This window comes from Thunnus albacares, chromosome 5 (genome assembly GCF_914725855.1).
Source record: "Thunnus albacares chromosome 5, fThuAlb1.1, whole genome shotgun sequence".
NCBI lineage: Eukaryota > Metazoa > Chordata > Actinopteri > Scombriformes > Scombridae > Thunnus > Thunnus albacares.
Window position 1 is genome coordinate 30,332,804 of NC_058110.1, and position 25,940 is coordinate 30,358,743.

General features: G+C 36.8%; 1 protein-coding gene across 1 annotated transcript; it reads left to right on the forward strand.

Moving 5' to 3' along the window:
- The first annotated feature begins 4,430 nt into the window (after positions 1-4,430).
- LOC122983037 (3-hydroxyacyl-CoA dehydrogenase type-2-like) lies at positions 4,431-12,211 on the forward strand. Its single transcript, XM_044352733.1, has 6 exons — positions 4,431-4,519; positions 6,231-6,395; positions 10,233-10,397; positions 10,481-10,609; positions 10,712-10,820; positions 11,672-12,211. Exons 1-6 carry the CDS (start codon positions 4,496-4,498, stop codon positions 11,860-11,862), a joined length of 783 nt encoding a protein of 260 aa, XP_044208668.1. The 5' UTR covers positions 4,431-4,495; the 3' UTR covers positions 11,863-12,211.
- Positions 12,212-25,940: the final 13,729 nt, after the last annotated feature.

The following is a 25,940-nucleotide window of genomic DNA, read 5'->3' on the forward strand; positions in this document are numbered from 1 at the left end:
ATATTGATGATTTGGACTCCAGAGGAGAAGGAGAAGAAGAAGAAGAAGAAGAAGAGGGGGCTGTGGGATGAGGTAGTAGTTTGTATAGTTTTAGGATCACACCAGATCTGGGAGATAACTATACAGCCTACTGTCTTTCTCACGACCACCAAACCATCCCCTACATGACGAGAGACCGACAGCCTATCCGCATCTTGCGTTCGGTTGCCACGGTGACTGAAGCCTCTGTTGCCGTTGGTGACAGTGCTTTAAAAAAAAAAAAAAAAAAAAAAAAATTGCATCAAGCGCTTCAAAGAACATTGGATTCATTTCACTGGTTATAAGCTGTGTCTTGTCCTAATGTATCGCCGGCTGTTGACAAATTGGACACCGGCCAGAAGACAACGCCTGTCTCATTGATCAATCCAATGATTTAGCTTCAGATACCCCCCCCCCTCCTCCTGCAGCTCAGTTGTACACGTATTTGATGAAGATCCAGTTTTAATCTGTGCAAATTGTAGGTCTCCCCTCCCACATAGACAACAGATCTACAGTGTTGGTGTAGCTGTGCTGTGGTGAGGTAGTAAGTTGTGTTGTTGTGGGGTGTGGGATATTGCAGCCCCTATTTTGGAGATACAACCACACAACTTACTGCCTTCCACATTGTGGCAGCTTAACGCGCTTCAGACGTGTGCATCGTTTCCCTCCTGAAAGCCCTTATTGTAGCCTTGAGTTGGTTAATGAATGAGAAGTTGCAGAAAGTGTGTGTTGCATGTCTATTTCTTTTTTTTTGTAAGAGCTGCAGTGATTTGTCAAATGACAGAATGAATTTCATTATCTTCTATGATATTAAGATAAATTTGGGCTGCAACTGTCGATTATTCTCTTGATTAATTGTTTGGGCCGTAAAATGTCAGAAAATTAGATATGCAAACGAGTAATCAGTTAAAGAATTGCTAATTTTACTAATCAATTAATCATTTTGACTCATTTTTTGAAAAAAAAAAAAAAAGCCAATATTCTCGTTTCAGCTTCTTAAATGTGAATATTTTTTGGTTTCTTTTAGTCTTTTATGACAGTAGACTGAATATCTTTGAGTTGTGGACTGTTAATCACAATTTTCTGACATTTTAAAGACCAATCTATGAATTGAGAAAATAATCGACAGATGAATTGATAATGAAAATAACTGTTAGTTGCAGCCTTTCTCCTGTGCTTTAGAAATATGTTCAGAAAATGCAAAAACATTATCAAAAGAAAATTCAATTAAAGCTCCAGCTTCAATTCTAATTAAGTCTAAATCTCGAACAACATGAACTTTTTTTTTTAAACAATTTTTGTTGTCACAGATCATGATATAAAGAATTACAATAATCTCGTTCTCTGCCTCATTCAGTTCACAATATTTACAGATTCTTTCATCATCAACCACACATCTGTATCATCTGTCGACTCATCAGAGAAGCTGTTTGTTTTTTGAGGTTGAATTTAGCATTCATGCTCGCAGTTAACAACTGAATAGAAGCAGAATTTACATTAATAAAAATAAAAAATAGAAATATATCTACATGATTGTACATATATATCTATATGCACGCATGCACTCATACATATGCATTTACAAATTAGCATACACTTAAAACCATGCATATGTTTTTAAAATGCCACAAAACAACAATATACAACACAAACAAACAAACCCCAAAGACTTCAGTTATCCATCTTATGTTCTTTTCAGTTCTGTTTGTACAGTCAGCTGTATGCAGGGTTGCTCCTTTTACTGTTTGTCCTGTTTTTTGTATTCAGATTATGAAAATAAAGGCTCTTTTTCTTTGTAAATGTTGTCTGTTTGCTTTGCTGTTTGTCATATTGTAACATTTATGTTGTGACAGGAGATTTGTAGTCTTGTCTTAAATGTTTTGGTCATCTCTGAGTCCAAATATGTTGTAAAATCCCCTGAAGTCGAGCTGAGGAAGCATCAGTTGGTCGCCTGAACTGACCTCAGTGAGCCGCAGGGGCTGCTGTGATTGGTCAGCATCCTTCATATCTACTCGGAGGGGGGCGTTCCCTGAAACGTTCTCCCATTGGTCAAACCAGAACCGAGTGGGCGGAGCTTACGTGCCTTTCTGCTCTTCCACGCTGCGACCAAAGAAGACTTAACATGACAGAGCTCTCACACTGACTGAATTTCTGGAGCCAGTCATCAGTCGAGAAATGTACCATGATTTAACAGAATACCACGTTCACAGGTCAAACGAGGAATAAATAAATGAGGAACTTATATTTAAGTTATCATTATGTATTAGGTTATATTTCAACTCCACAATTACTTTATAATTGTAGTTACTAATAACCTTTGTAGAGCACATGCAAACCCACAATAAGTTTATAAACTGTGATGCATGGCTATAAATTACTGATGAAAAATCTCTGTAGTCATTCATCTTTGTCCTGCATTTATTAACCTGGCAACAGGGAGAAGCTTGCATAAAGCAAAACGCAGTTCTATGTTCAGCATTGTAAGGAGTAGATGGTTTGGAGGAGGGGTATTTCCAACTCGTTTTGGTTATAGTGACGCCTGAACACAATCTTCACAATCCTTCAACACTAATTATTTACAGCTTTATGACACAGACATTTCAGTCTTCTATTTTGTTTATTAAAGCAATGCTAACTTACAAGACATCTTCAAGTTAAACAGCAGAGTCAACTACAACAGTTAAAAGCTGTTTATGCTGTAACGCATTAGTAATAACTCAATAATGTAATATAATAATATCACGATGACTTTAGTCATCCTCTAGCATGTACTGCATATAATGAGTCCTTTTATGTTTCGTACTTTAGGTACATTTTGCTGATAATGCTTCTTTTATTTGGGTATGATTTTGAATGCTTTTGCTCATAATGGTTTCTCACAGTGTTGAATTGCTACTTTTACTTGAGTAAAGAATTTGAATACAGCTTGTATACATTTCCACCACTGGCCATCAGCCATATTCTCCCAAAGTCTGAGCCCAAACTAACAAAATCAACACAAAAGTGGCCAAATTTTTACTGTTATTATCAATCGGTGCTTTGTTCATTTTTAACAGGGGGGATGGCCCAATGGGAGCACCCCATGACTACATGTTGCAATTTGCCACTACATAAATTATTTTATTATATAAAATATAATATAGAATTGGGTATTTATAGTTTATAGTTTAGAGAATAATATAGATCCAAGACGAAACTGACAGAAGGGCGGGACTGAGAGAAAAAGATGCAATTACAAATTCGTCTGCTACTTCAGCACCATGGACAGCGTCATGGATTTATCAATACACAGCACAGTTGGGCTACTGATATTTCAGAGCCATGGTCTCAGCCATAGATTCTAACTTGAACAAACCTCAGTCAGATAAAGGATCAATGAGTCAGGCAGACTAGACTAACATTCAACTAAACAACCCCTCTGCCCTGCTCTCTCTCTGCTACCAGGGTATGGAGGAATCAACTCGAGTACTGGTTATTATTATGACAATTATGAATATTTATGTTTCTGCAACACCTCAGTATGCAAATGTTGCAAGAGGAAGCTGTATTTAGCACTGCACTGGAGGACAGTGTTGATGGTTTAGAGCCGTAATCTTAGAGATCCAAATGCACAAAAATCTTTAATGTGTATGTTAGAGCGAGAGCTGGAGCTAAATGATGTTGAACCCATAATTGATCTTATTTCCCACCTTCTTTATTGAAATAAATGATCAAATATCTTCTTTGTATATTATAACAAATTTAGATAAAGTATAATAAAGTATATATCAGTTAATATATTTGTATACAAATAAAGCATATTACTGTTATTGTGTATTGGCCAAATATTTGGACAAATTGTACTTTGATGCTTTGGAAACATTGTTCTTGAAACCTTCATGCCAATGAAGCCCTTTGAATTTGAATTTTGTATACATTATCAGATGTACAGAAGAAATGTTATAGGTTTTAGGCTAGGATGTAGCATTTAATACCATTCATACAATTTCATATGAGGATTAAAAACCACAAATTTCAATGAATTTCTGCCTTAACTAATAAATTATTTACTTAAATTATAAGTTTATTCTTTGACTTCCTTTGTGCATACTATTAAATTTGACTTTTAACTGTAAAATTTCATGTGAGATTTATGAAAATTACAATAAAATGAAAAGATTGGAAGTATACGCTCAAGTTTTTGTTATCATACCAAATATATGGTGCCAAATAATGCATTATCTAACAAAAAAATGAAATAGCCATCAATGATTCTGCCAATAAAAGCGCAACTATGGTCTCACAAAAGGGGAAGTAGCAAAATAAATAACCTCAGGTGGATCTACTACAAAAGAAATAATTAATGTGGATATCTTTCTTGAAATGTTTTAAACACATCCTGAAGACGTTTAAAAAGCAGGAAACGGTCGAGCATTTTTCACTCTCAGTGGTTCATCTGTCGCATAGACGATCTTCGACGTGACGTCACAGAACCAACATGGCGAACATTCGGTGTGTCAAGGTGAGGAGAGAAATAATAAAACCTATTATCGCTTCACACAGCATCACTCACTGTGTTTTCTCCGAGAGGATATGATGCATGAGACTTGTGACAGGCCTGTGTCGTGATGTTTGTGTGTTTTTTCGTCCCGCTTGTTTGCTTTTTCCTCGTAGTTCAGAAGTTTCATTGTGCAGCTAACGTTAACATGCTGGAGTCACTCAGTCCGGTGTTTGATAACCGGCCTCTCGGTTATCACGATGACACCGGAGACTTTTACAGACACGTTATTTACATCCACCTAAATTACAAAACAAATGTAATATGGTGCTTATATTAAATGCTAGCTAGACATGCAGTTAGTTTTGGTTTTGACAGGTGGCAAGTAGCTAAGTACATTTACTCAAGTACTCTATTTAAGTACAATATTGAGGTACTTGTACTTTACTTGAGATAACATTTGATGCTACTTTATACTTCCACTACACTACATTTCAGAGGGAAATATTGTACTTTCTACTCCACTACATTTATTTGACAGCTTTAGTTACTTTTCAGATGAAGATTTGACACAATGGATAATATAACAAGCTTTTAAAATACAACATTATTAAAGACCTTTTTAGCTTTTGACGTCTTACAAAAAGCAGTGTGTAGTCGGGGTCACATTTCACATGTCTATGAGTTTTTAACAGCTCCACCAAATAGTGATTTTTCCCTCTAAACCTCTCACATTGTTTAATGTTAATAAATGTTCAAATGATCCAATATTTCAGCAAAAATCAAAGATTAGAGAAAAAGTTCAAAAACTGAAAACAGATTTGTGTATCAGAACTTTGTTTTTTCTTATTTCCTCTCCCATTAATCATCTCACGACCCCTTCAATTTATCTGCTGACCCTTTGGAGGGCACAACCCCTAGGTTGGGAACCACTGGACTAAACTATCTAACTGTATATAAAGTAGTTGAAACTAGCTCCACCTCCAGCAGCTACAACAGTAACATGCTGCTCTAACACTGATGCTTCACTATTAATAATCTAACAATGTCATATATAATAATAAATCAATCAGAGGAACCAAACCACTACTTTTACTGTAATACTTTCACTACATCAAGCTGATGATACTTATTCAATCTCTTGTCTGATTAACAGTCAGAATATATTCAGTTTATTATCACACTAAACAAATAAAAGCTGAAAATCGTCAGAGTTTTGAAGCTGACACTGAGGAATATTTGGCAAATGTTTGACCTTACTTTAGTTTAACCCTTTAACACCTGCCTTCTTTTGTGGGTGATCCCCTTGAATCAAAACAAATGATCATTAGATCCTTTATGATGCACTTTTATTGCATAATTATTGTGCTTTACAAGTAGAGACTCCACATTTTTAAGGTTTCATTTCCGTACTCTGCTGTGCATTATATCTGGGTGAGGGGATATTCTTTTTGAAAATATCCAAAATGACAGAATAATTAGTCTGTTTACATTGTATTAAATGTTCATATTCGTTTAACTTTTTACAGTAATAGCTGTTTTTTGAGGGTTTTTTTGTATTATAAATTAATCAGAGCAGTTTTGATTTTCTCCTCTCATCTTTCTCAGTGACCCAGGTTTCTTTTTGTTTGTTTGTTTGTTTGTTTTTATCTGTCTCTGTTTCCTTTTTCCTGCACTTCTCTCCTCCTGTCCTTGTCCACGTCTGTTGACATGTGTGTGCGTGTGTGTTGAGCAGGGTATGGTTGGCCTGGTGACGGGCGGTGCGTCCGGTTTGGGTCGGGCCACCGTGGAGCGTCTGGTGAAGAACGGAGCGTCCGCTGTGATCCTGGACCTGCCCTCCTCTGACGGACCAGCTCTGGCAGCCAGCCTGGGAGACCGATGTGCCTTCGCTCCTGCAGATGTGAGTCCAAAACTCACCAGACACCGTAGATTTGGACACATTCACTCATACAAAATCATTAACATGTATGTTTCAGAGAGAGAAGATGATTCAAGTCAGTTAATACAGAGGTTTTATGTATGAAACGTACACAATCTTTGTATTTCTATGTTATGTCTTGTTGTTTCTTAATAGATGTAGGTATCAGAGTGTCTTAAGGCCCCTTTACACTGTGGGATTTTGGGCTGTTTGAGACCAAAGTTGACAATCGTGAGAGAAATGCCGTAAAATCTTTGGTCCAACCCAAAACTGTTCACCTATATCGAACTATGAGACAAGCGCACAGACGACCGAAAACAGCAAAATTCTGAAATTTAGGACCAAATTCTCATAATGTGACTGCTGCTACGACCCCACGTCCACAAACCAGCCAATCAGAATACGACATGAATAGACACAGAATACACTGGCCAGCGTGACATTTCGGTTTTTGAATAAAGTTTAGGGAGAAAACACTCCCGTGTTCCTTAATAGGTCCATGGCACACAATAACCAATATGATGGAGTTGAAACAAAAAAGTTTCCAACCCCTGGTTTGCAGACTGGTAACCGGGCCACGAGGGAAAATGATTAATTCTACAACTTTGTAGGCTATTATTGGCTATTTGGAGGGTAAATAACAGAATTTTGCAGAGTATTTTCCTCATCAGTCCCTGGCATGTCATGCCCCTTTCTCTCCTTGTCTCGCTCTAAACTGACATAATCAAAACTGACGTGATAGACCTCTGTCTAAAAATGGTAGAGACCCCCCCCCCCTTACCCCGGAGCCTCAACTATCAATATAAAAACGGTCCTTGGACCCATAAAGGGACCCCTGCCTCAGGGGACACACACCTCATGTTAATATGTTGAAGCTCCTTCTGTTTTAGAGTTTGTACACAAATCATATATACGCGTTGTAGTTTTACTCACATAATGCATCATTTGAGCTCCACCAGTTACAGTTTAACACTTATTTTTTTCACGCCATCTCTAATGAAAGACAGTTATGATCCTTAAGATTTCTGGGTGCAGCAAACACTCTTAGAGCAGCTACTCTGTCATAAATACAACAGATACACAGCTGGTATATCCGTTTACAGTGAAACCAAACAAGCTCACGAGTTGTTTTTATAAAGAAGTCGGTCAGTAATCGTCCATCTGTCCATCATGACTTGAGAAGCCGCCTTCTGACTTCATGCTGCACACAGAGAGAATAGTTTTCCACACAATGGTAAAGTATTGGATACCTTGCTGAGAAGTTGTTGGTGTGCATCCTGCAGCTCTGCATTTAAAGCTGACTGTGGCTGCTAAACTCGATGACATAAACATTAAGTCTCCTGTGGCTTCTTCACAATAAAAGCCACCTTGTGTTTTGTATTTGAATACTTTTAATGTGAAGCAGCAGCAGAAGGAAACATTGGGTTAGAAGTAACTTAATACGGCTCTGATATGACTGTAAGAGAGTGATCAGTTTATAAGGAGGCAGATATCAATGAGATAAAACTACAGTAACCCTGGATTACATACATGCATCATTTCCTGTGAATCCCTTGTGCACGTGAAAAGGCTGTTTTAAATTCAGCACGTGGAAGACGGACTCCACCACTAACAGAAAAGAAAAGTACATTACAGACGTAATTACAGAATGTAAACACGTTGAACTGCTGCAGAAAGAATGACGACTACATGCGGTATCAAAAAAAGAGGTTTCGTGAAAATCTTAAAGATTATGACTTTAAAGGAAAATATAAAATTTAGAAAGTTATGAAAAAAAAAATCTTTATTGACACTTTTAAAGAACACACTGAGGTACCGGAGCCGTCATTTAGAAGTGTGCAGAGTATATGAATATAGACATAATAAGAATAATACATCAGATCTATATTAATCCAAACATGTCAGGGCTCAGGAGATGCAGGAGTGGACCCAAACGCAGAGGCCAGGATGCAGATATGACGAAAAACTCTTTAATTGTGGACGGTCATCGACAGGTAAACAGGGCTGAACAGAACTCGCAGAAGGAACAACACAAAACGATCCAACAAAGACTGAACAGAAAACCAGAACTTAAAGAAACTGAACTAACAAGGAGATGAGGTGCAGGTGGGGAGATGGGTGGAGAACTCGAGAGGGGAATGAACATACAGGGAGCTGATTGGCTGAGGACACACAGGGAGCGGGGCAGGGCTGACGAGGCTAACACAGGGCAGGTGTGGGGAAGACAGCAGGGCAGGGCTAACGAGTCCAAATGCAGGGCAGGTGTGGAGGAGTACATGAACACACAAGGGAAATAGAACAAAAACCCAGAAAACAAACCCAACGCCATCTACACCAACCCATCCAAAACCAAACACAAACACAAACCCAAGCACACAACCCAACAAACCAATGATGCAGTGATGAACGGAGGGACTAAACAAACGTGCAAAACACACAGAACACAACATAAGACCAAAAAAAACCACTTAAGTCCGGGCAAGATGTGACAAAACATTATTGTATTATTCAAGAGTAACAGTGTTAAAACACATGAAACTCATATCAATCATACTCAGTATTGATTAGTATATAAAGTATTGAACTTCAGGACATGTTGTAACTTAAAATGTGGACTGATTCCACTTGTAGAAATTAAAAAAGACGCATATAAAATATGAATATATCAGAGGTGTAATGTTCTCTCTGCTCAGCAGATGGCACTCTCACATAATCCAGCACCATCACTAGTGCAGACGGGACACGTTGACCCAGCAGATACTTTATTTATGACAGATCTTTCTGTAGTTCCTCACCTACATGAAAAAATGAACCAAAATATATATTCAGTGCATCTTTGGTGTATTTATAGATGTATTCAATTCAATACAAACAACTTTATTAATTTCTTTAGAGCAGCTTGTTATACACACAACACAATAACATACAAATAAATAATACAATAAACAGCACCAGTGTCCGAAATTAACATTTTGACTCACCTGCCAAGAGGACTGGTAGATGAAAAAATCACCTGCCAAGCATATATTTTACCAGCCAAAATAATAAACTGCCTTTTTGTGTCACATATATATTTGTCTCATTGAGATAATAAGATATTATGTTAAATAAAACGTGAAGAGAAGGCCTGAGCAAAACTTTCAGCAAAATTATTTTAATATATTGATCAAAAGTTAATCAAATCAAGTCTATTTGTAGAGCACATTTAAAAGCAACTGTAATTGACCAAACTGCTGTACAGACTTTTACACATGTAACTACAGTCATTGTGATTGGGCTCTGAGCACGTCTAAAACGCGGTTGACCTACACTCAACACTGTACCTGAACGCCTCCTGTGTAGACGCACAGACGGAGCACTCGCTGCTGCTGCTGCTCTGCTAAACGTGTTTGTCACACTACGTTCTCTGTGTAGACACAGTGTCAGACTCTCTCCGTGAGCGCCCCAACACTTTCACAGCACTGTTTAGACGTGTTTAAAATAAAATAAAATAAAAAAGCCCTCTGAGATTTACTCTCCAAACAGAAAATCTTCACGTATTTGACGCTTGGCGGGTGTTATTTTTGGACCCTGTACGGCACACAAAAGGAATTAAAAAACACAAGGGAGCTAAGATAGACAAATAAGCTTGATAAGCATGATAAAAAGATCAGATAAAGCATTCACCAACAATGACAATGGTAAGACCTACAGAGTATTTGCAAAATGAACTATTTAGAATAGTTGTTGCATCTAAATTCAGGACGTTGGTTATATTTATTTTATCATTCAGGATGCATGTAAATGTGACGTCTAAAAGGATACTTTTACATTTCCCAGGTGACATCGGAGGCAGACGTGCAGTCGGCCGTGTCCCTGGCCAGAGAGAAGTTTGGGAAACTGGACCTGGCAGTGAACTGCGCCGGCATCGCTGTCGCTGTCAAAACCTACAACTTTAAGAAAGACGTCCCTCACAGCCTGGAGGACTTCCAGCGCGTTATCAACGTAAGACGGACGGACGGTAGAAAAACTAACAGCAGTCGCAGCTCATCAGACGATCATGTGTTCGTTCTGTTTATGTGCTGCAGGTGAACATCGCAGGAACCTTTAATGTGATTCGCCTCGCTGTGGGTGCGATGGGGAAGAACGAGCCTGATGCAGACGGACACAGAGGATGCATCATTAACACCGCCAGCGTGGCGGCCTTCGATGGACAGGTGATTTAAAGCACACACACACACACAAACATAAAAAAATAACTAAGTGTTCACTCTGTTTAAAAGCTGTTTTTTTTACTCTCTCTCTTTATTTTGCTTCAGGTCGGCCAAGCAGCATATTCAGCCTCTAAAGGAGGAATTGTGGGAATGACTCTCCCCATCGCAAGAGATCTGGCACCTATGGGCATCAGGGTCATCACCATCGCACCCGGTTAGTGATCAGACTTCAACTGTGCAAACGTGAATTAAGGGAAAGTTTAAAAAAAAAAAACAAGAGATGACCTCTTCTGTTCATAGTTAAAGGATTAGACAATATTATTTTTATTATTTTCAACATGTATGAAAAGAATAAAACCAATGTGATGTTATTCCATCTCTCAATACTTTCTGACTTCTCTGTGGCTCTTACGTAATATCTCGTTTGTCTAATCTGGACCAACTGAGTGCAAAAAACAAAACATTGTGGATTGAAGATAATGGTAATTATTAATAATTAAGATGGTAATATGTCAATGAGTGATCTTTAGAGGTGCTGTTAGGAGGGTTTTGTTAGTTCTGGACAGAACCAGGCTAGCTGGTTCCAGTCTTTATGCTAAACTAAGCTAACCGACATGAGAAAGAATAGAAAGTAAATGAGCATATTTCTTGAAATGTTGGACTATTCCACTAAAACCAAGATACAAATGTAAACTTTCAAAGGTTCAGTCATGTGTTCAGTCACAGCAGAGCACTGTAGTTTTTAGTAAACGAATAAACTAAAAGTAATTAAAGCTTAATAACGTTCAGTGACATAATGTTCCAATGTAACAGCGTTTATTAAAGACCTGCGAGTCTAAACTATTGTTTTAATCAGTAGGAACCTTTTGTGAAGACATTTCATCAAAGTGTAAAATATCAAGATGTTGTGTTTTATCCAGATTGTCCATTTGTACCATTTTGCTGTATTGATGTGGAAACAAACATCTAAAAACATCAGCGTCTTTAAAACTGAAGATATGAACACTGATTGAAATGATTGGACGGTGACATTTCATTTGCGTGTAAATTCATCTTCTTCCTCAGGTCTGTTCTCCACTCCTCTCCTGGCTGGTCTTCCAGAGAAGGTGCGCTCTTTTCTCGCCCGCCAGGTGCCCTTCCCCTCGCGCCTGGGAGACCCCGCTGAGTTTGCCCATCTGGTGACATCACTGGCTGAGAACCCCATGATTAACGGAGAAGTCATTAGACTGGACGGAGCCATTCGCATGCAGCCCTGAGACGAAGCGTGTGTGTGTGTTTTGTGCGTGTGTGTTTGTGGCCACGTGAGCAAAATGTACCGATCATAAACTGCCTCCATTTAAGAAAAACTGTTGAATCTTTGCGTCTGAATGTGTGTGTTTGTGGGGCTGCTTGACGTGTTTTACGTTGTAGAAAGCTGCGTACAGTAAATATAAACTGTTATCGATCACAAACACCACTGAATCAGTTTTGTGTGCGAGACTGTGAGAGAGAAAGAGTGTGAAAGTGAAACTCATTCAAAACATTGCAGTACTTTATGCACTCCACTTTGGTCGTTTTGTAAACTAATCCAGATTATAATAAACCTCAGATGAGTTTGATCATCTATTCCAAGACCACTTTTATTTTTTTCTGAAGGAAAATTCCAGCATATTTCACTCTGGCCAGCTCTGTGGCAGAGATTGAGGGAAACAAGAGCGTAAACTTGGGAAAGCTGCGTTTGTCATTTTATCCTTGTAGTTTAGAAACATGCAAACCATTTTATCTTGTTTGCTACTTCCTCTTTTGCATGAAGTGTCACTAATTGGTCAGCGATCCACAGCCTCACACATACAAACAAACCAAGAAGCATTTGAAACAATTAAAAGAGGACATATGCACATATCCAGGTCTATATTTTTTTCTGGGGTTTTACTGAAATATCTTTGCATGATTCACAGCTCATAAAATTCCTTATTTATCTTCTACTGGCTCTTTATGCAGCCCCTCAGTTCAGCCTCTATCTGAAACAAGCTGTTTTAGCTCCGCCTCCTGATGAGCCCACTCTGTTCTGATTGGCTGCCCCTCTGAGGCTTGTGCTGGCTTCAGAGGCTACATCAACAAACCATGAAACAAACAACAGGAGTAGGATTTCAATACTTTTTCTTTATTTGAAATGTCAACCTCTAGAATACAATCATACATGTTTAAGCTGAAATATGAGCGTGAACAATGCAAACAACATATGGAAAAATTAGCTACAAACAAATTGTTCAGAGCAGGATGAAGCCCTGGTCTCTGACCTGCAGAGGGCATTTCTACATATGTCAACCTCATGTTTAACATAGATATCTGATGATATAACATTACAGATAACAGAAAATCATCTTTTAGCCCCCTTAAAGTTAAAAACCTACTTATTTCGAAACCTTTAAGAAGGCTCATCAATATACAATGTTTTGTGCAGTTCCTTGTTCCCCCAAATCTCTACAATGGAGATGGTGAGTACAAAGTTAGCATGATCCACAGTTACAATGTCCATATTTATGGGGAATATTCTATTAAACCATCTATCTTCTTTTATCACTTTAAGGTGTCTTTCAAGTCATTCTGATCTCACAAGTTTTGATTTCAGAGATATTAAACCAATAGAGCTCAAAGTAGTGGAGGTTTGATATGTTAAAAATCCCCTCCAGACTTGTTTTAAGATGTATATAAAATACTCTACTTTGAATAATAATTGAAAAAATATTTGAAAAATAATTTTTGAGTGGAGGGGGATTTAAATTTCATTTAAAAATGCAGCAAATTTCATGCTACAAAAGAAGTTTCATTGATGGAATATAAGAAAAAAAGCGAAGGGAGAAAGAGCTGTATTTGGCATTAAGCCAGACTACCACAAATTAAATTCAAACCCGGTCCCGAACAGAGAAAAACCTATTCTAGGACCAATGGTGAAGCCTGTGCCCAGCACCTTCGCCTCTACACCAGTCGGGCCAATGCCGACACCGGTGTCGGCTGCCAGACCGACTGTAGCCTTCACTGGACCAGCAGAGGCTGAAGCACTGGCCACCTCTGCCTTGGCAAAGGCTCTGGCACCAGACAGCACAGAGACTCCGGCTCCTGCACTAGCGTTGGGCCCTTTGGCCTCAGCATCAAAAACGCTCCACTCAGCTCGAGCATGGCCCACTCCTGCAGCAGCGTACACTCCTGCCGCGGGAAGGCGCTTCCCAGGTTTGTTTTCAAATCCATCTGCATATGTGCCAGCACCGGCGTAGGAACCATGAGCAAAAGCTTCACCAGGCCGGTCAAAGGTGTCGATCATCTCCAGTGCCCCGGGTAGACCAACAGTGACTTCTGCACCTCCCCGCACAACTGCATGGGCTGCAAACAAAGAGACACTGTGTTTCATCTCAAAGATGATTAGAGAAGGATGTAAGCAGGAAAAATAACTGTGTGGTGTGGAGATTTAAAGAATATGATGTTGATATTTTGGAGAAAATAGAATTACATTGTAAAGTCATGTTTCAAAAGTAATATTTTGAGAAAAGATTATTGTTTAGAAATTAATTACCAAAATATCCCACTTTAGGACTTTATTAAAGTTTGTTCCTTTCCTTTTTCACTAGGCTCAGGTACCCAACATTACTAGTGTTTTTTGTGATAAATTACTAATTTAAATCCTTTCTGTTTCTGTTACTTTATCAGTCATGTTACACAGATAATGGAGTGTTGGTGTCAGTCGAGTAGTTTGTTTTTCACAATGTTGTTTTTTGTTGAAGGGCTTCAGTCCTGCTGTGATGAGTTTCTGTTTTGAAGGAGTTTGATGGTTGAGCAGATTATATCCTTAATCAGTGATGGTGACAACAGGTGTGTGTGCTCTGTCAAGTTGAGGTAGGAAGGATAAAATGGTGGAAGTATAGTAACAAAAAGAGGAACTTTGGCACTAAAAAGACTGTAATGTTGAAAGATATCTACTTGTTTGACTTATTCGGATGGCTGAGGCTCCATATTAACATTTAAAAGCATTTTTGTACAGAAGGAGGACTGTGGATTTTGTCCCCCATCACTTACATTGTAAGTGCATTATGAAGGGATCTTCTAATGGTCAGTATTCATTTGGGCTCCTGACTGTTGTTTTAAGTCAGACTTGAAAAGTTGAGAACCCGTCCTGTAATATGTTTTGAGAGCTTTGTAAAAGTTTAGTTCCCTCTATGTTAACCTGAGTAGATGATACGTTCCAGTTCAGTGAGGCTGAGAAGGTAAAAGTCCAGTTAGTGGTCCTTTGTGATGGAAGGATCACTCCTTCAATGAGAAGGTGGCAGGTTATTTGACTTGTTTTGGCCAGGCAGTGTATTTTAAAATATAACTCAACATGTGGAGACCTCTCTTACCTATCTCGCCTCTTATTACTCATCTTTTTTTAAATGTATTATTACTGCAACTTTAAAATATACATATATGATGACTTTGTTTTCATATAATTTCATTTCTTGTTAAACTTTATTCTTGTGATCTAATTACATTTTTGGACTTAATTCTCATAATGTTACAACTTTTTCTCAAAATATCAACGCTTCAGTCTTGAAATCTCCATCAGCCCAGTGGATTAAAAAATCTCTTCAACTATTTAAAAAAGTAATTTATGTACTTACCTTCAGCTTACGGGATTGAAAGAAAGAGAAGAAAAGGGAAACATTGTCATTTGCTTATGTAGGTGACTTAATGTTTTCTTTCAAAAGTCCCGTGAAACATTTCAAAATCACAATTAGTCCGTTAACATGTAGACCATTTATAGTGAATAGTGTGCACGTGTCAACATACACCACACACATAGTTTATATGGCATGAAGGTACTTTAACACTGAATATACTTTGTTGGAAAAAAAACAAAATCAGGCTTTTTTGTTTCATTTTCTTCCCGATAAGATCTGGCAACTCTTTGTTTCATGTTCAGTCTCCAAACTTAGAAATTATCAAGAAGTTTATTAAAAGGTTAACTGTCTTTTTGAAAATGTATTCCCAAATTATTGCAACTTCAAAAAATATATTAAGACTTTGTTTTCACAATATAATTTTTCTCATAAAACAACAACAACAACATTATTCTTGTGATCTAATGCCTTTCCCCCCCATTTGGATGAAATTCTCATAATATTACAACTTTTCCTCAAAATATCAACACTTAAGTCTCCAAATCTCATCTCATCAACTCAGCGGAGTAAAAAGTCTATTTGACTGACCAAAAACTATTGAAAAAGTAATTTATTTACTTACCTTTAATGTCTATTTATGAAAGAAAGAGAAACAAAAAGGGAAACATTGTCATTTGCTCATGTAGGCAAGTTAATATTTTTCCTTCTTAAAATTCATGAAAGTCCCATGAAACATGTCAAAATCACAATTACTCCATTAACAATTATACTATTTATAGTGAATAGTGTGCACATGCGAACATACACCACACACATAGTTTATATGGCATGAAGGTACTTTAACACTCAACTTTTTTAGCTGAAAAAGAAAATACAGGCATTTTTGTTTCATTTTTCTCCAAATAAGATCTGGCAACTCTTGAAGTTAGAAATTAACTAAAAGTTTATAGGACGTCCTCAGTATACTATATTTATTTGAGGAAAATATGCACTGCTGCAGGACATTATTCTTCTAGACGGTGTTTGCCTACCTGGCATCTTTAGGACAAATAGTTCAGTCTGAAAGAAAAAGAAAATGTAACCAGCAGATCAGAACTGATAATAAATGATCTCAAGTAGAGTTAAAATAACTGCTAATGGAAATATACTGTATAGATCTATTGCAAATTAATTTTTATATAATTTATATTATATAAGCAGCACAATTCTGTTAATGAGCTTAAAAAAGACTCCTCCATCATCATCATCTGTAAGTCAGATTTGCAACATTAAAACAAAAGACAAAGAAGAGATTCAAGTAATATTTCACTATTCTGTACTGATACTGAGATGTGACAAAAACACATGATTGAGTACTTACCTGAATGAATTTGTTTGGTTTATAGCAGATGTTATATGTGGAAAGCGCGGAGTGTAACTGCTGGAGTTCATCTAATGAGGCTGCATACCAGCGTGTCCCCACCCAGTGACTGAAATAAGGTTTCCTGTCAGCCTTCTTGTTTGTTACAATGTGTTCTGAAAGTTGTTCACTGAAGCGGTCATTGTTTCATCTGAATAAAACGTCTCTATCCTGTTGAACAGAAATCAAAAGTAAAAACTTCTAATAACATTTTATTCTTCCTCTGAAATATACAAACCAGGTTGAGACTCTTTTATTTCATTACATTTTATTTTATACCATTGTCAGTTATATTTTATATTATTATCACCACATTCCTTTCAAAAGTGTTGAAAAATCGTTGAAACAATCTGCCCAAAATAGCGACTTAAAAACAAAGGCAGATGGATTAGGACGAGGAGGTTTGATGGTAACAACAAAACAACAAAACAAGCAAAACACAGATTGACATTTAATACAACTTTTCTATTGATACAGTATCTTTATGCAGTGCACATGTTTTTCTTGTGGCCTCTTTTTTCTCATAAAATATAAAAATGTATATTTTTAAATAAAAAACGTAAACTTGGTTACAGTCATAAATTCAGTCAAAGTATATTTTCCTTGTATGAAAAACTATATTCTTTAAGACAGAAAATGTAACATGCCACAATTAACTGTCTTGTTAAATACTGATACAACAGTCATCATAGTAAGAAAGTAAATAAGTGCCTTTCAAAACAAGAGTTATAAGGTGCTGTACAATAAAAAACATTAAAGAAAATAAAAATGAATTTTAGAAAAAGAAAAAAACAGCGAAAAAACAATATGAAGACATTTAAACTCATAACTAGCATTTTACTGTTAGCTAGTCAATGTTGAACTAATTTGAATTACTTTATAAACTGTTATTTTTTTAATCTACAACAATCCATCATAACTTAAAAGCTGCTCATATTTTTATAGGTAAAATCTTGATTTGCAAAGAAACCAGTAACTATAGCTGTCAAACAACTCTGGTGAAGTAAAAAGTACAATATTTTTAGAGAAAAATAAAGAAGCTTTTGCTGCTGAACATGTTACTCCATGTCTGTTCACTGTTTCCTTATTAAACCTATCAGACACAACACAATCTAAATCAGTTAGGAAAAGCCAAGATGCTCAGTTACATCTGTGGCCGTGGTGCTGATAGTGCTGCGTCTTTCATATCTGTTTTTATGGTTTAGCCTCTTCAGTATATCTACTGTTATTAACTTGTGTGTTTCAGGATAATATTAGAATCCAAAAAAACAAAGACATAAGTAAAAGCAGTATAGATGAGTTTTAGAGGAACTGTTGTTGTTTAAAACTGAACTGTTGAACAAGAGTTTCAAAGTTTTTTTTTTTTCTGCTGCACTGACCGTTTCACAGAAAACAGTGGACTCTTACAGGAAACACAAAGTGAAAGTAAAAGCTTCGGGGAAGTTTTAGGCTTTACAATAAATCTTTGAGTGTGTTACAGGAGTCAGTGCTAATCCCTCACACAGAACCCACTGGACTGTTTGACTCAGTATTCTGACATGGGAGTACAAGAAGCCAAAATCTTATATCTCACAATCTCACAAATCCACTGTTTTTACATGTTGAAGCCAATTTAAATTGGATTTCAGAGGAATATTGATGAGAAATAATTCTGTGTAAAAGAAGAAAGAAGAAGACAAAAGTAAATACTTTGGTCTAAAACTTATCATAAGTTTTTAGCCATATATGTGCTTCATATACGCTGTGATGTTGTTCTTTATAGTGTACATGTTGCAGTAGGAAATGTTCGGTTTGAATTAGCACTAAATGAATACAGCTCTGTCCGTCCGACAGTCTGCAGCAGACTGAGGTTGTTGAGTTTTGAGTCCTGGAAGCATTTACTGCCTAGTGTCTGCTGTGCTTAGGGGTAAATCAACTATAAATCTCTTTCTGCTACTGCACCCTACAAAATGTTTGTCAAATAGAGATGATAAGAGGTAAACATCGCTTGAGTATGAGGTTTCAGTGGGTGGAACAGGAAGTTGTTGGCAGGAAATGGAACAATCGTGGTGGACATGTTGGTCTCTGACAAGTAAAAGTACAGTCTTATTCGTGCACTTTGCTCAATATGATAAAAGCTGGTATATGTGGTGAAGTGGTGAAAGTTTCGATTTGAGTCACACGTCTCCACCGTGTTGAACAGAGAGAAAAAGTTAAAACTGCTGATTACACTCTATTCTTCCTCTGAAATATACAAACCAGGTTGAGACACTTTTATTTCATTACATTTTTTATTTTATACCATTGTCAGTTATATTTCATATTATTATCACCACATTCCTTTCAAAAGTGTTGAAAACTCATGAAGCAATCTGCCCAAAATATCAACTTTAAAACAAAGGCAGGTCAAGGAGGAGGAGGGAGTTTGATGATGCTCAGTTACATCTGTGGCCGTGGTGCTGATAGTGCTGCGTCTTTGTTATCTGTTTTTATGGTTTAGCCTCCTCAGTATATCTACTGTTATTAACTTGCGTGTTTCAGGATAATATTAGAATCCAAAAAAACAAAGACATAAGTAAAAGCAGTATAGATGAGTTGTAGAGGAACTGTTGTTGTTTAAACTGAACTGTTGAACAAGAGTTTCAAAGTTTTTTTTTTTTCTGCTGCACTGACCGTTTCACAGAAAACAGTGGACTCTTACAGGAAACACAAAGTGAAAGTAAAAGCTTCGGGGAAGTTTTAGGCTTTACAATAAATCTTTGAGTGTGTTACAGGAGTCAGTGCTAATCCCTCACACAGAACCCACTGGACTGTTTGACTCAGTATTCTGACATGGGAGTACAAGAAGCCAAAATCTTATATCTCACAATCTCACAAATCCACTGTTTTTACATGTTGAAGCCAATTTAAATTGGATTTCAGAGGAATATTGATGAGAAATAATTCTGTGTAAAAGAAGAAAGAAGAAGACAAAAGTAAATACTTTGGTCTAAAACTTATCATAAGTTTTTAGCCATATATGTGCTTCATATACGCTGTGATGTTGTTCTTTATAGTGTACATGTTGCAGTAGGAAATGTTCGGTTTGAATTAGCACTAAATGAATACAGCTCTGTCCGTCCGACAGTCTGCAGCAGACTGAGGTTGTTGAGTTTTGAGTCCTGGAAGCATTTACTGCCTAGTGTCTGCTGTGCTTAGGGGTAAATCAACTATAAATCTCTTTCTGCTACTGCACCCTACAAAATGTTTGTCAAATAGAGATGATAAGAGGTAAACATCGCTTGAGTATGAGGTTTCAGTGGGTGGAACAGGAAGTTGTTGGCAGGAAATGGAACAATCGTGGTGGACATGTTGGCCTCTGACAAGTAAAAGTACAGTCTTATTCGTGCACTTTGCTCAATATGATAAAAGCTGGTATATGTGGTTCTAACATATTAATATGTTCACTCTCCATTATTTAAAAGCAGTAGACACAGAACATAGACACCCATAAATACTGGAGAAAAGAAATATATCTCAGTGGAAGTTTAAAATGTCATGTTTTATTTATAATGTAGAAAACTTCAAACGCTACTAAAAAGGTGTCATCGTTGGAATAGAAGGAACAAGACAAAGTAAGAGAGAGCTGCATTTGGCTTGAAGCCTCACTCTAAGTCATAGGAAGGTGGTCGGGGTGGATGATGATCACACAAAGTAGGACTCCGACACTGGAGACCAAGATTTGCATTCTGAGATCCAAGTGTGATGGAAACTACCTTCCCATGATCAAACGAATGTGCCAGTGAGTGTGCAAAGATAACATTATGTCAATAAGAGACAGTTCCCTGAGAGTTAGCAAGAAGGCTAACTTGTGGTGTAGCATTTTGGTTTTCTGTGTGAGATGATTTAAGGCCGCCAGGTCGTTTTTATTTTGAGAAAAAGGCGAAAGATGCTGAGACAGTATTATTTCCAACATAAATCATACTTGTATTATCACCAAAGCGTCAAGGTCACTCATGAACTCAGCAATAATGACCAAATGGTTGAATATGATTGAAAAAAAACAAGGTGGAGTCTAAAAAATAAGCTACACAATATGAGGGGTTATGAAGGGTATATAATATCATGTTTTATGATTTTGCATTAGTTTTTTTATCCCAGGATAAAGGCCTCGTTTTGCTTTGTATTGCTCTTTATGCACAGTAAACCTTTTCACACTGAACTCTACCAGCTTCAAGTGTATTTTTTTTTTAGTCTTTCTCCTATATGTTTTGAGTTTAATGCCAAGTTGTGAGCGACCTGAAGATTTATAGGGCCATTTGAAGATTTTTCCACCACACAAGTGTGGTTAAAGGTTTAGGCTACAAAAACACTTTGGTTTACATCAGTGAAAGATTGTGGCTTTGGTGAAATGTTAATAAAGTAAACATATTGCATCTCGTGACTGAGTTTTTTGGTAGTGCCGTGGCTCTGGTGATGTCAGTCTGTCAGTCCAGACTGAAATATCTCAACAACTATTGGAAACATTAATTTGAAATTTTGTTCAGACTTTCGTTGTGTCTAGACGATGAATCCCACTGATTTTGGTGCTACCCTGTCATTTCCTCTAGTGCCAGCATGAATTTCACATGAAAGGTTTTGAGTGAAATGTCTCGTCAGCTATTGGATGGATTGCCATGGAATTTGGTGCACACAATCATGTGACCTACAGGATGAATTGTCACAACTTGGATGATCCCTTAAAGTGTAAGGCTGATGTTATTCTTAATTATTTTCAACAAATCCCATAAATAGACCAAAACCAACAATGCTGTGGTAGCAGTGAGTAATAACAGTAGCAGGACGATGTGTCTGGGATTGACTCAAATAAACTACAGTGCCCATATTTGTGGTGAAGAAAGAACACGCTGTGACCCACTGATGTGTTTTTAATAGTCTTTGGACAACAATGCAGTTCTGTGGTATAGAGCTCATGGAGCCATAGGCATAGCACTTAGTAGAATTGATTGATTATTGATTTGGTCTTTTCATGGGATTTTTTGAGTATAGGAAAAACGTAGAGTAGGATGAGCTTTATCCTTGAACTTTTCCTCTAAGTACAGTCAGACAGAATCACTAGCAGGGATGTTGACTCTTTGTCTTGTTCAGTATTGAACCTATAGACCAGGATCTTTCTCTAATCTTAACCAAGTGCTGCAAGTGTGTAACCATAACCAAAAGTTCAATCATACTTAAGTTACTACAAGCGGATAGTGTAGGGAAAACAAATGTCAGTACATTGTCAGTGAATATTTTACAAATTTTGCAACCTGCCTGATACGTTTCCTTATAATGTTGATAAAAACATGACTCGAATGAACTGAAAACCTGTTAAAACATGACTTTAGATGTTCTAAGATGTCATGTTAATATCACATCTTACATGTATCATTTATTTTTGCATAATTTATCTGCATTTCACATCATTACATTTTTTAAGATTCAAATATTATGCTTTAATATAATTTGCAGCAGGGTCATTCAGCACCTTGTAGACAAATAGGAGGAATTTAAAGTCTATTCTAGCATTTAATGGAAGCCAATGCAAGGATTTAAGAACAGGTGTGATGTGTGCACTTTTCTTAGTCCTGGTTTAAATACGTACAGCAGCATTCTGCAGTCTCTTAACAGTTTTTTGGGGGCATCCAGAAAAGAGACCATTGCAATAGTTGAGTCTGCTTGTGACAAATACATGTACTAGCTTTTCATCGTCTGAATTAGACAGAAAGCCTCTGATTTTTGAGATATTTTTGAGGTGATAGAAAGCTGATCTTGTGGCATTATTGATATTACAGTGAAAGTTAAGATTATTATCTATGATAACACCAAGATTTCTGGCATGTTCTTTGCTTTCAAGTGAAAAGGAACTGAGTTGGGCTGCAATTTCCTTTCTCTTTGCTTTTGCACATATAATAATAACTTTTTATCCTGTTGTTTTACCATAATTTAATATAATTAAAATATTTTAATAACATAAGTTCAAAGTATATTTTTGCAAAATACATTTAAGTAAAAGATGAAATTTAAAGATTTTCACTGCAAAAAAATAGAAGATTAGAGGTTACAGTAGATTTTGTCCTGATTCCTGCTGGATGCATCTACAGCTGGAGAAGTGGAATTTGCATATTTATCATTGGTGGAAAACTGGGTAAAGTATTTTATCATGGAGACAAAGACAGCACACATGAATCTGGATCCAAAAGGTGAAGGTCTGAAGTAAGTCGCCCTCATGTTTCTGTTGTAAGACTGCCCCCCTATGTTCAAATCTGTGAAGCACAAACTACAATGATCATGTTTCTTTTTTTCCTTGTTTTTCCCCCTGCAGCATAGTGACACAGAACATCAGAAAACAATCAGATATTTAAACAGGAAGCAACAGAACAGTCAGGATCAACACTTCAAAGATTTGTGACAGTGCAGTAATTAGTCCGCACCTGATAAGAAGCAGAAGAAGAAAGCATGGTGGATATTCATACTGGATTTGATTCTGATGGAGCAAAACCATTAAACTGCAGGAGAACTGCCTCTGTCTGTCTGATCAATCAGGAAGTTGAAGATGCCCAATTTAATGTATCCCTCCCCCTCTGTGGTTTGGACAGTGCATAGCTTTATATACACCCACAATATGATGATGATGATGATGATGATGATGAATTTGAGGGGTAGAAGTGTGTGAACTTGTTTGAACATCAATAGCATCATGATATTGCTGTAAGCCTCTTTGAAACTAACTGCACTGAAGTGCTAAAGAAATAAACATGATTTCAGTCACTTCCTTTTAACCAGAACAGTCTTTTTACACTGAGGAAAACACAACATTTTACACAAAAGTGATGTCTTTTATTGGCCTGATGCATTTTCCTCAGTTGTAAACTGAAACTGGCCGAGGTTGCTGACATTCACTGAACTTTCAAATTGCTTTTCAATTTAAAATGACTGAAGATTTAGGATCTTAAAGCATTTTGTAGGGTTTTAAGGATTTTTAAACACACTGACAACGGCTATTACACCCACTGTATGAATAGTAACAATCGATTCCCAAGTTCATCTATGAACAAAATATATTTTTATTTGAAAACAAATATAATCCAGTAAACAGTAAACACCTCCTTCTTCAGGATGAACGTCTCCAAATCTCCCCCTCTCTTTGACAAACATACTTTCTCAGTTCCCACAGGTTAAAGGAGGAGAGGCCGGATGATTCATTTCGATTAAATGTGCTGCAATTTTTTTGCATCTCATGGTACTTTTATGTTCCACTATTCTTTGTTTGAGATCTCTTAATGTTTTTCCTGCATATCTCTTTCCATAAAGACATGTTAACACATAAATGACACCCTTTGTTTAGCATGAAATTTTAGTTATAGTGTCTAAGGCTCAGAGAAGGAACTGGTCACAAAATGTAATTCTCTAGGATTTACTCTGAGCCAGCAGGCTAAAAACCTTGTTATCTGTCTTAAAGCCATATGAACTCTGAAAGAGGTTTTCCTTGCTGTAATCATTCCTGTTCATACTGACTATTAAAAGATTCCCTTCAAATATGCTTTCAATGTAGAGAGTGCGAAGAAGTCAACTCAACAAAATGGTCTTGACAACCAAAAGTGTTGCTAGAACAAACAAGTTTAGCTGCTGTCTTATCAGCAAATTTAACTCCTGGAGCAGATTTTCAGAAAAAGAAAAAAAGAGCATATGTGCTCCGTGAGTCACAATCTTTATTTATAGGGAATTTTTTAAAACAAATGTTACAAAGTGCCTCACAGGGCATTCATAGTTATGTGTTGTTTTATAATAATAATAAAAAAAGTATTTATATAGCATCTGTCAGGTTACAAAGTGTGTTACAAAGATATAAAATGCCAGATTAACATACTATAAAGTAGTTCAACAAGACTTTCAAAATGTGTTTGGAACACAGAATAAAAATATTAAACAAAAAATAATTCAAGAAAAGGCAGTTCTTAAATAATGTGTTTTTTTATAATAACAATGAACTTTATTCATATTCATTTTCTTAACAAAGTTGCAACATGCTTTCATGTTTTGTACAAGCAGTTTTGTCAGTGGTGAAAGTATTTTAGATAAATTAAAGATATTTTACTTAAATAAAAGTAACAATACCACCGTGTAGAAGTACTTTGTCAAAACATTCTTCTAGTGTCAAACTCTGGAAATACATCATTCTGCACAGTGAAGCTCAAACATGCAAGTATAGGAAGAAGAAGAAAAACATTTTTGAGTAGAGGGGGCCTTTAAAGTTACTAAGTCCTTAAAATTAGGTGACCTTTGTTGTCATGGCTACAATAATAACCATGGGGTTAAGGTTAGGGGAAGATTGTAGTCACGTTTTAAAAACTGTCCCAACTTGTGGTTAGAAACGGGAAACGAAAGCGTTCCATTGTTGGGTTAATACCTCTCACCATCCCTCTTCCTCCCAATGAGAGAAATTTGTTGATATATGTTGACATCATTTGAACTTCATCACTGCTCCGGGTCAAAACTACTTCAGCCACTAGATGGCATCTTTTACTCAAAAATGTTGTTTTTGGGCAACTGACATTATGACCTATTGTGTTGTTTTTCTTAGGAGGACAGACTCTTATCCAACCAACAGCTTTTCTACTTGATTTGCACAATTATATATTCTATATTACAGTATATTACTGTTATTGTACAGTGTAAATTCAATACAAAATAGAGTTACAGCAATAACCTTTGTCTCTGTTCTCAGTTTTGTTTTTATTTTACTCTATATTATATTTTTATATGGTATTTAAACCTGCAGTGTGGAGCTTTTGTCTCCTCCTTCTTGCAGTGAGAGTAAATACTTAAATACTCATGTTAGTGCAAGGCTAAACTGGGAGTGAGCCAACTCAGCCAGTGGAAGTCTCTGGTGCACATGCTCTATGAGCCCAGTATTTGTATTTGTATCTATATTTGTTGAGGCAGCAAAATTATTTATTTTTGTATTTTTATTCAAATAAAAGAGGAAATAGGTGTAAAAATCCTGTTTTTGATTTTATCACACTTTTAATTTTAGTGTTACAATAAGTGTTTATGAATAAACTACCTTACGAAGGAGGTCCCCACATCGGGTCTCCAACTGGAGTCTCCCAGATCATAGATGACTGCGCTGACTACTGAACTAAAACAGAGTGTATCACAGACGCGCAGACAGACCTTTACTTATTTAGGCTATACACCCATAACACAGAGACAGCACAGTGTGTAACATGTAGAGAAGAACTTCAAAGGCAATTCTTGCTTTGTACGTGTCATTTATTGCCTATTTTCTACAACCTAACTTTGT

Excerpts from the sequence above, each read along its gene's own strand:
- LOC122983037 (XM_044352733.1), top strand. The coding sequence starts at position 4,496 with ATGGCGAACATTCGGTGTGTCAAG. Across the intron at positions 4,520-6,230 it reads CGAACATTCGGTGTGTCAAG|GGTATGGTTGGCCTGGTGAC; the intron begins GTGAGGAGAGAA and ends TGTGTTGAGCAG. Across the intron at positions 10,610-10,711 it reads TGGCGGCCTTCGATGGACAG|GTCGGCCAAGCAGCATATTC; the intron begins GTGATTTAAAGC and ends ATTTTGCTTCAG.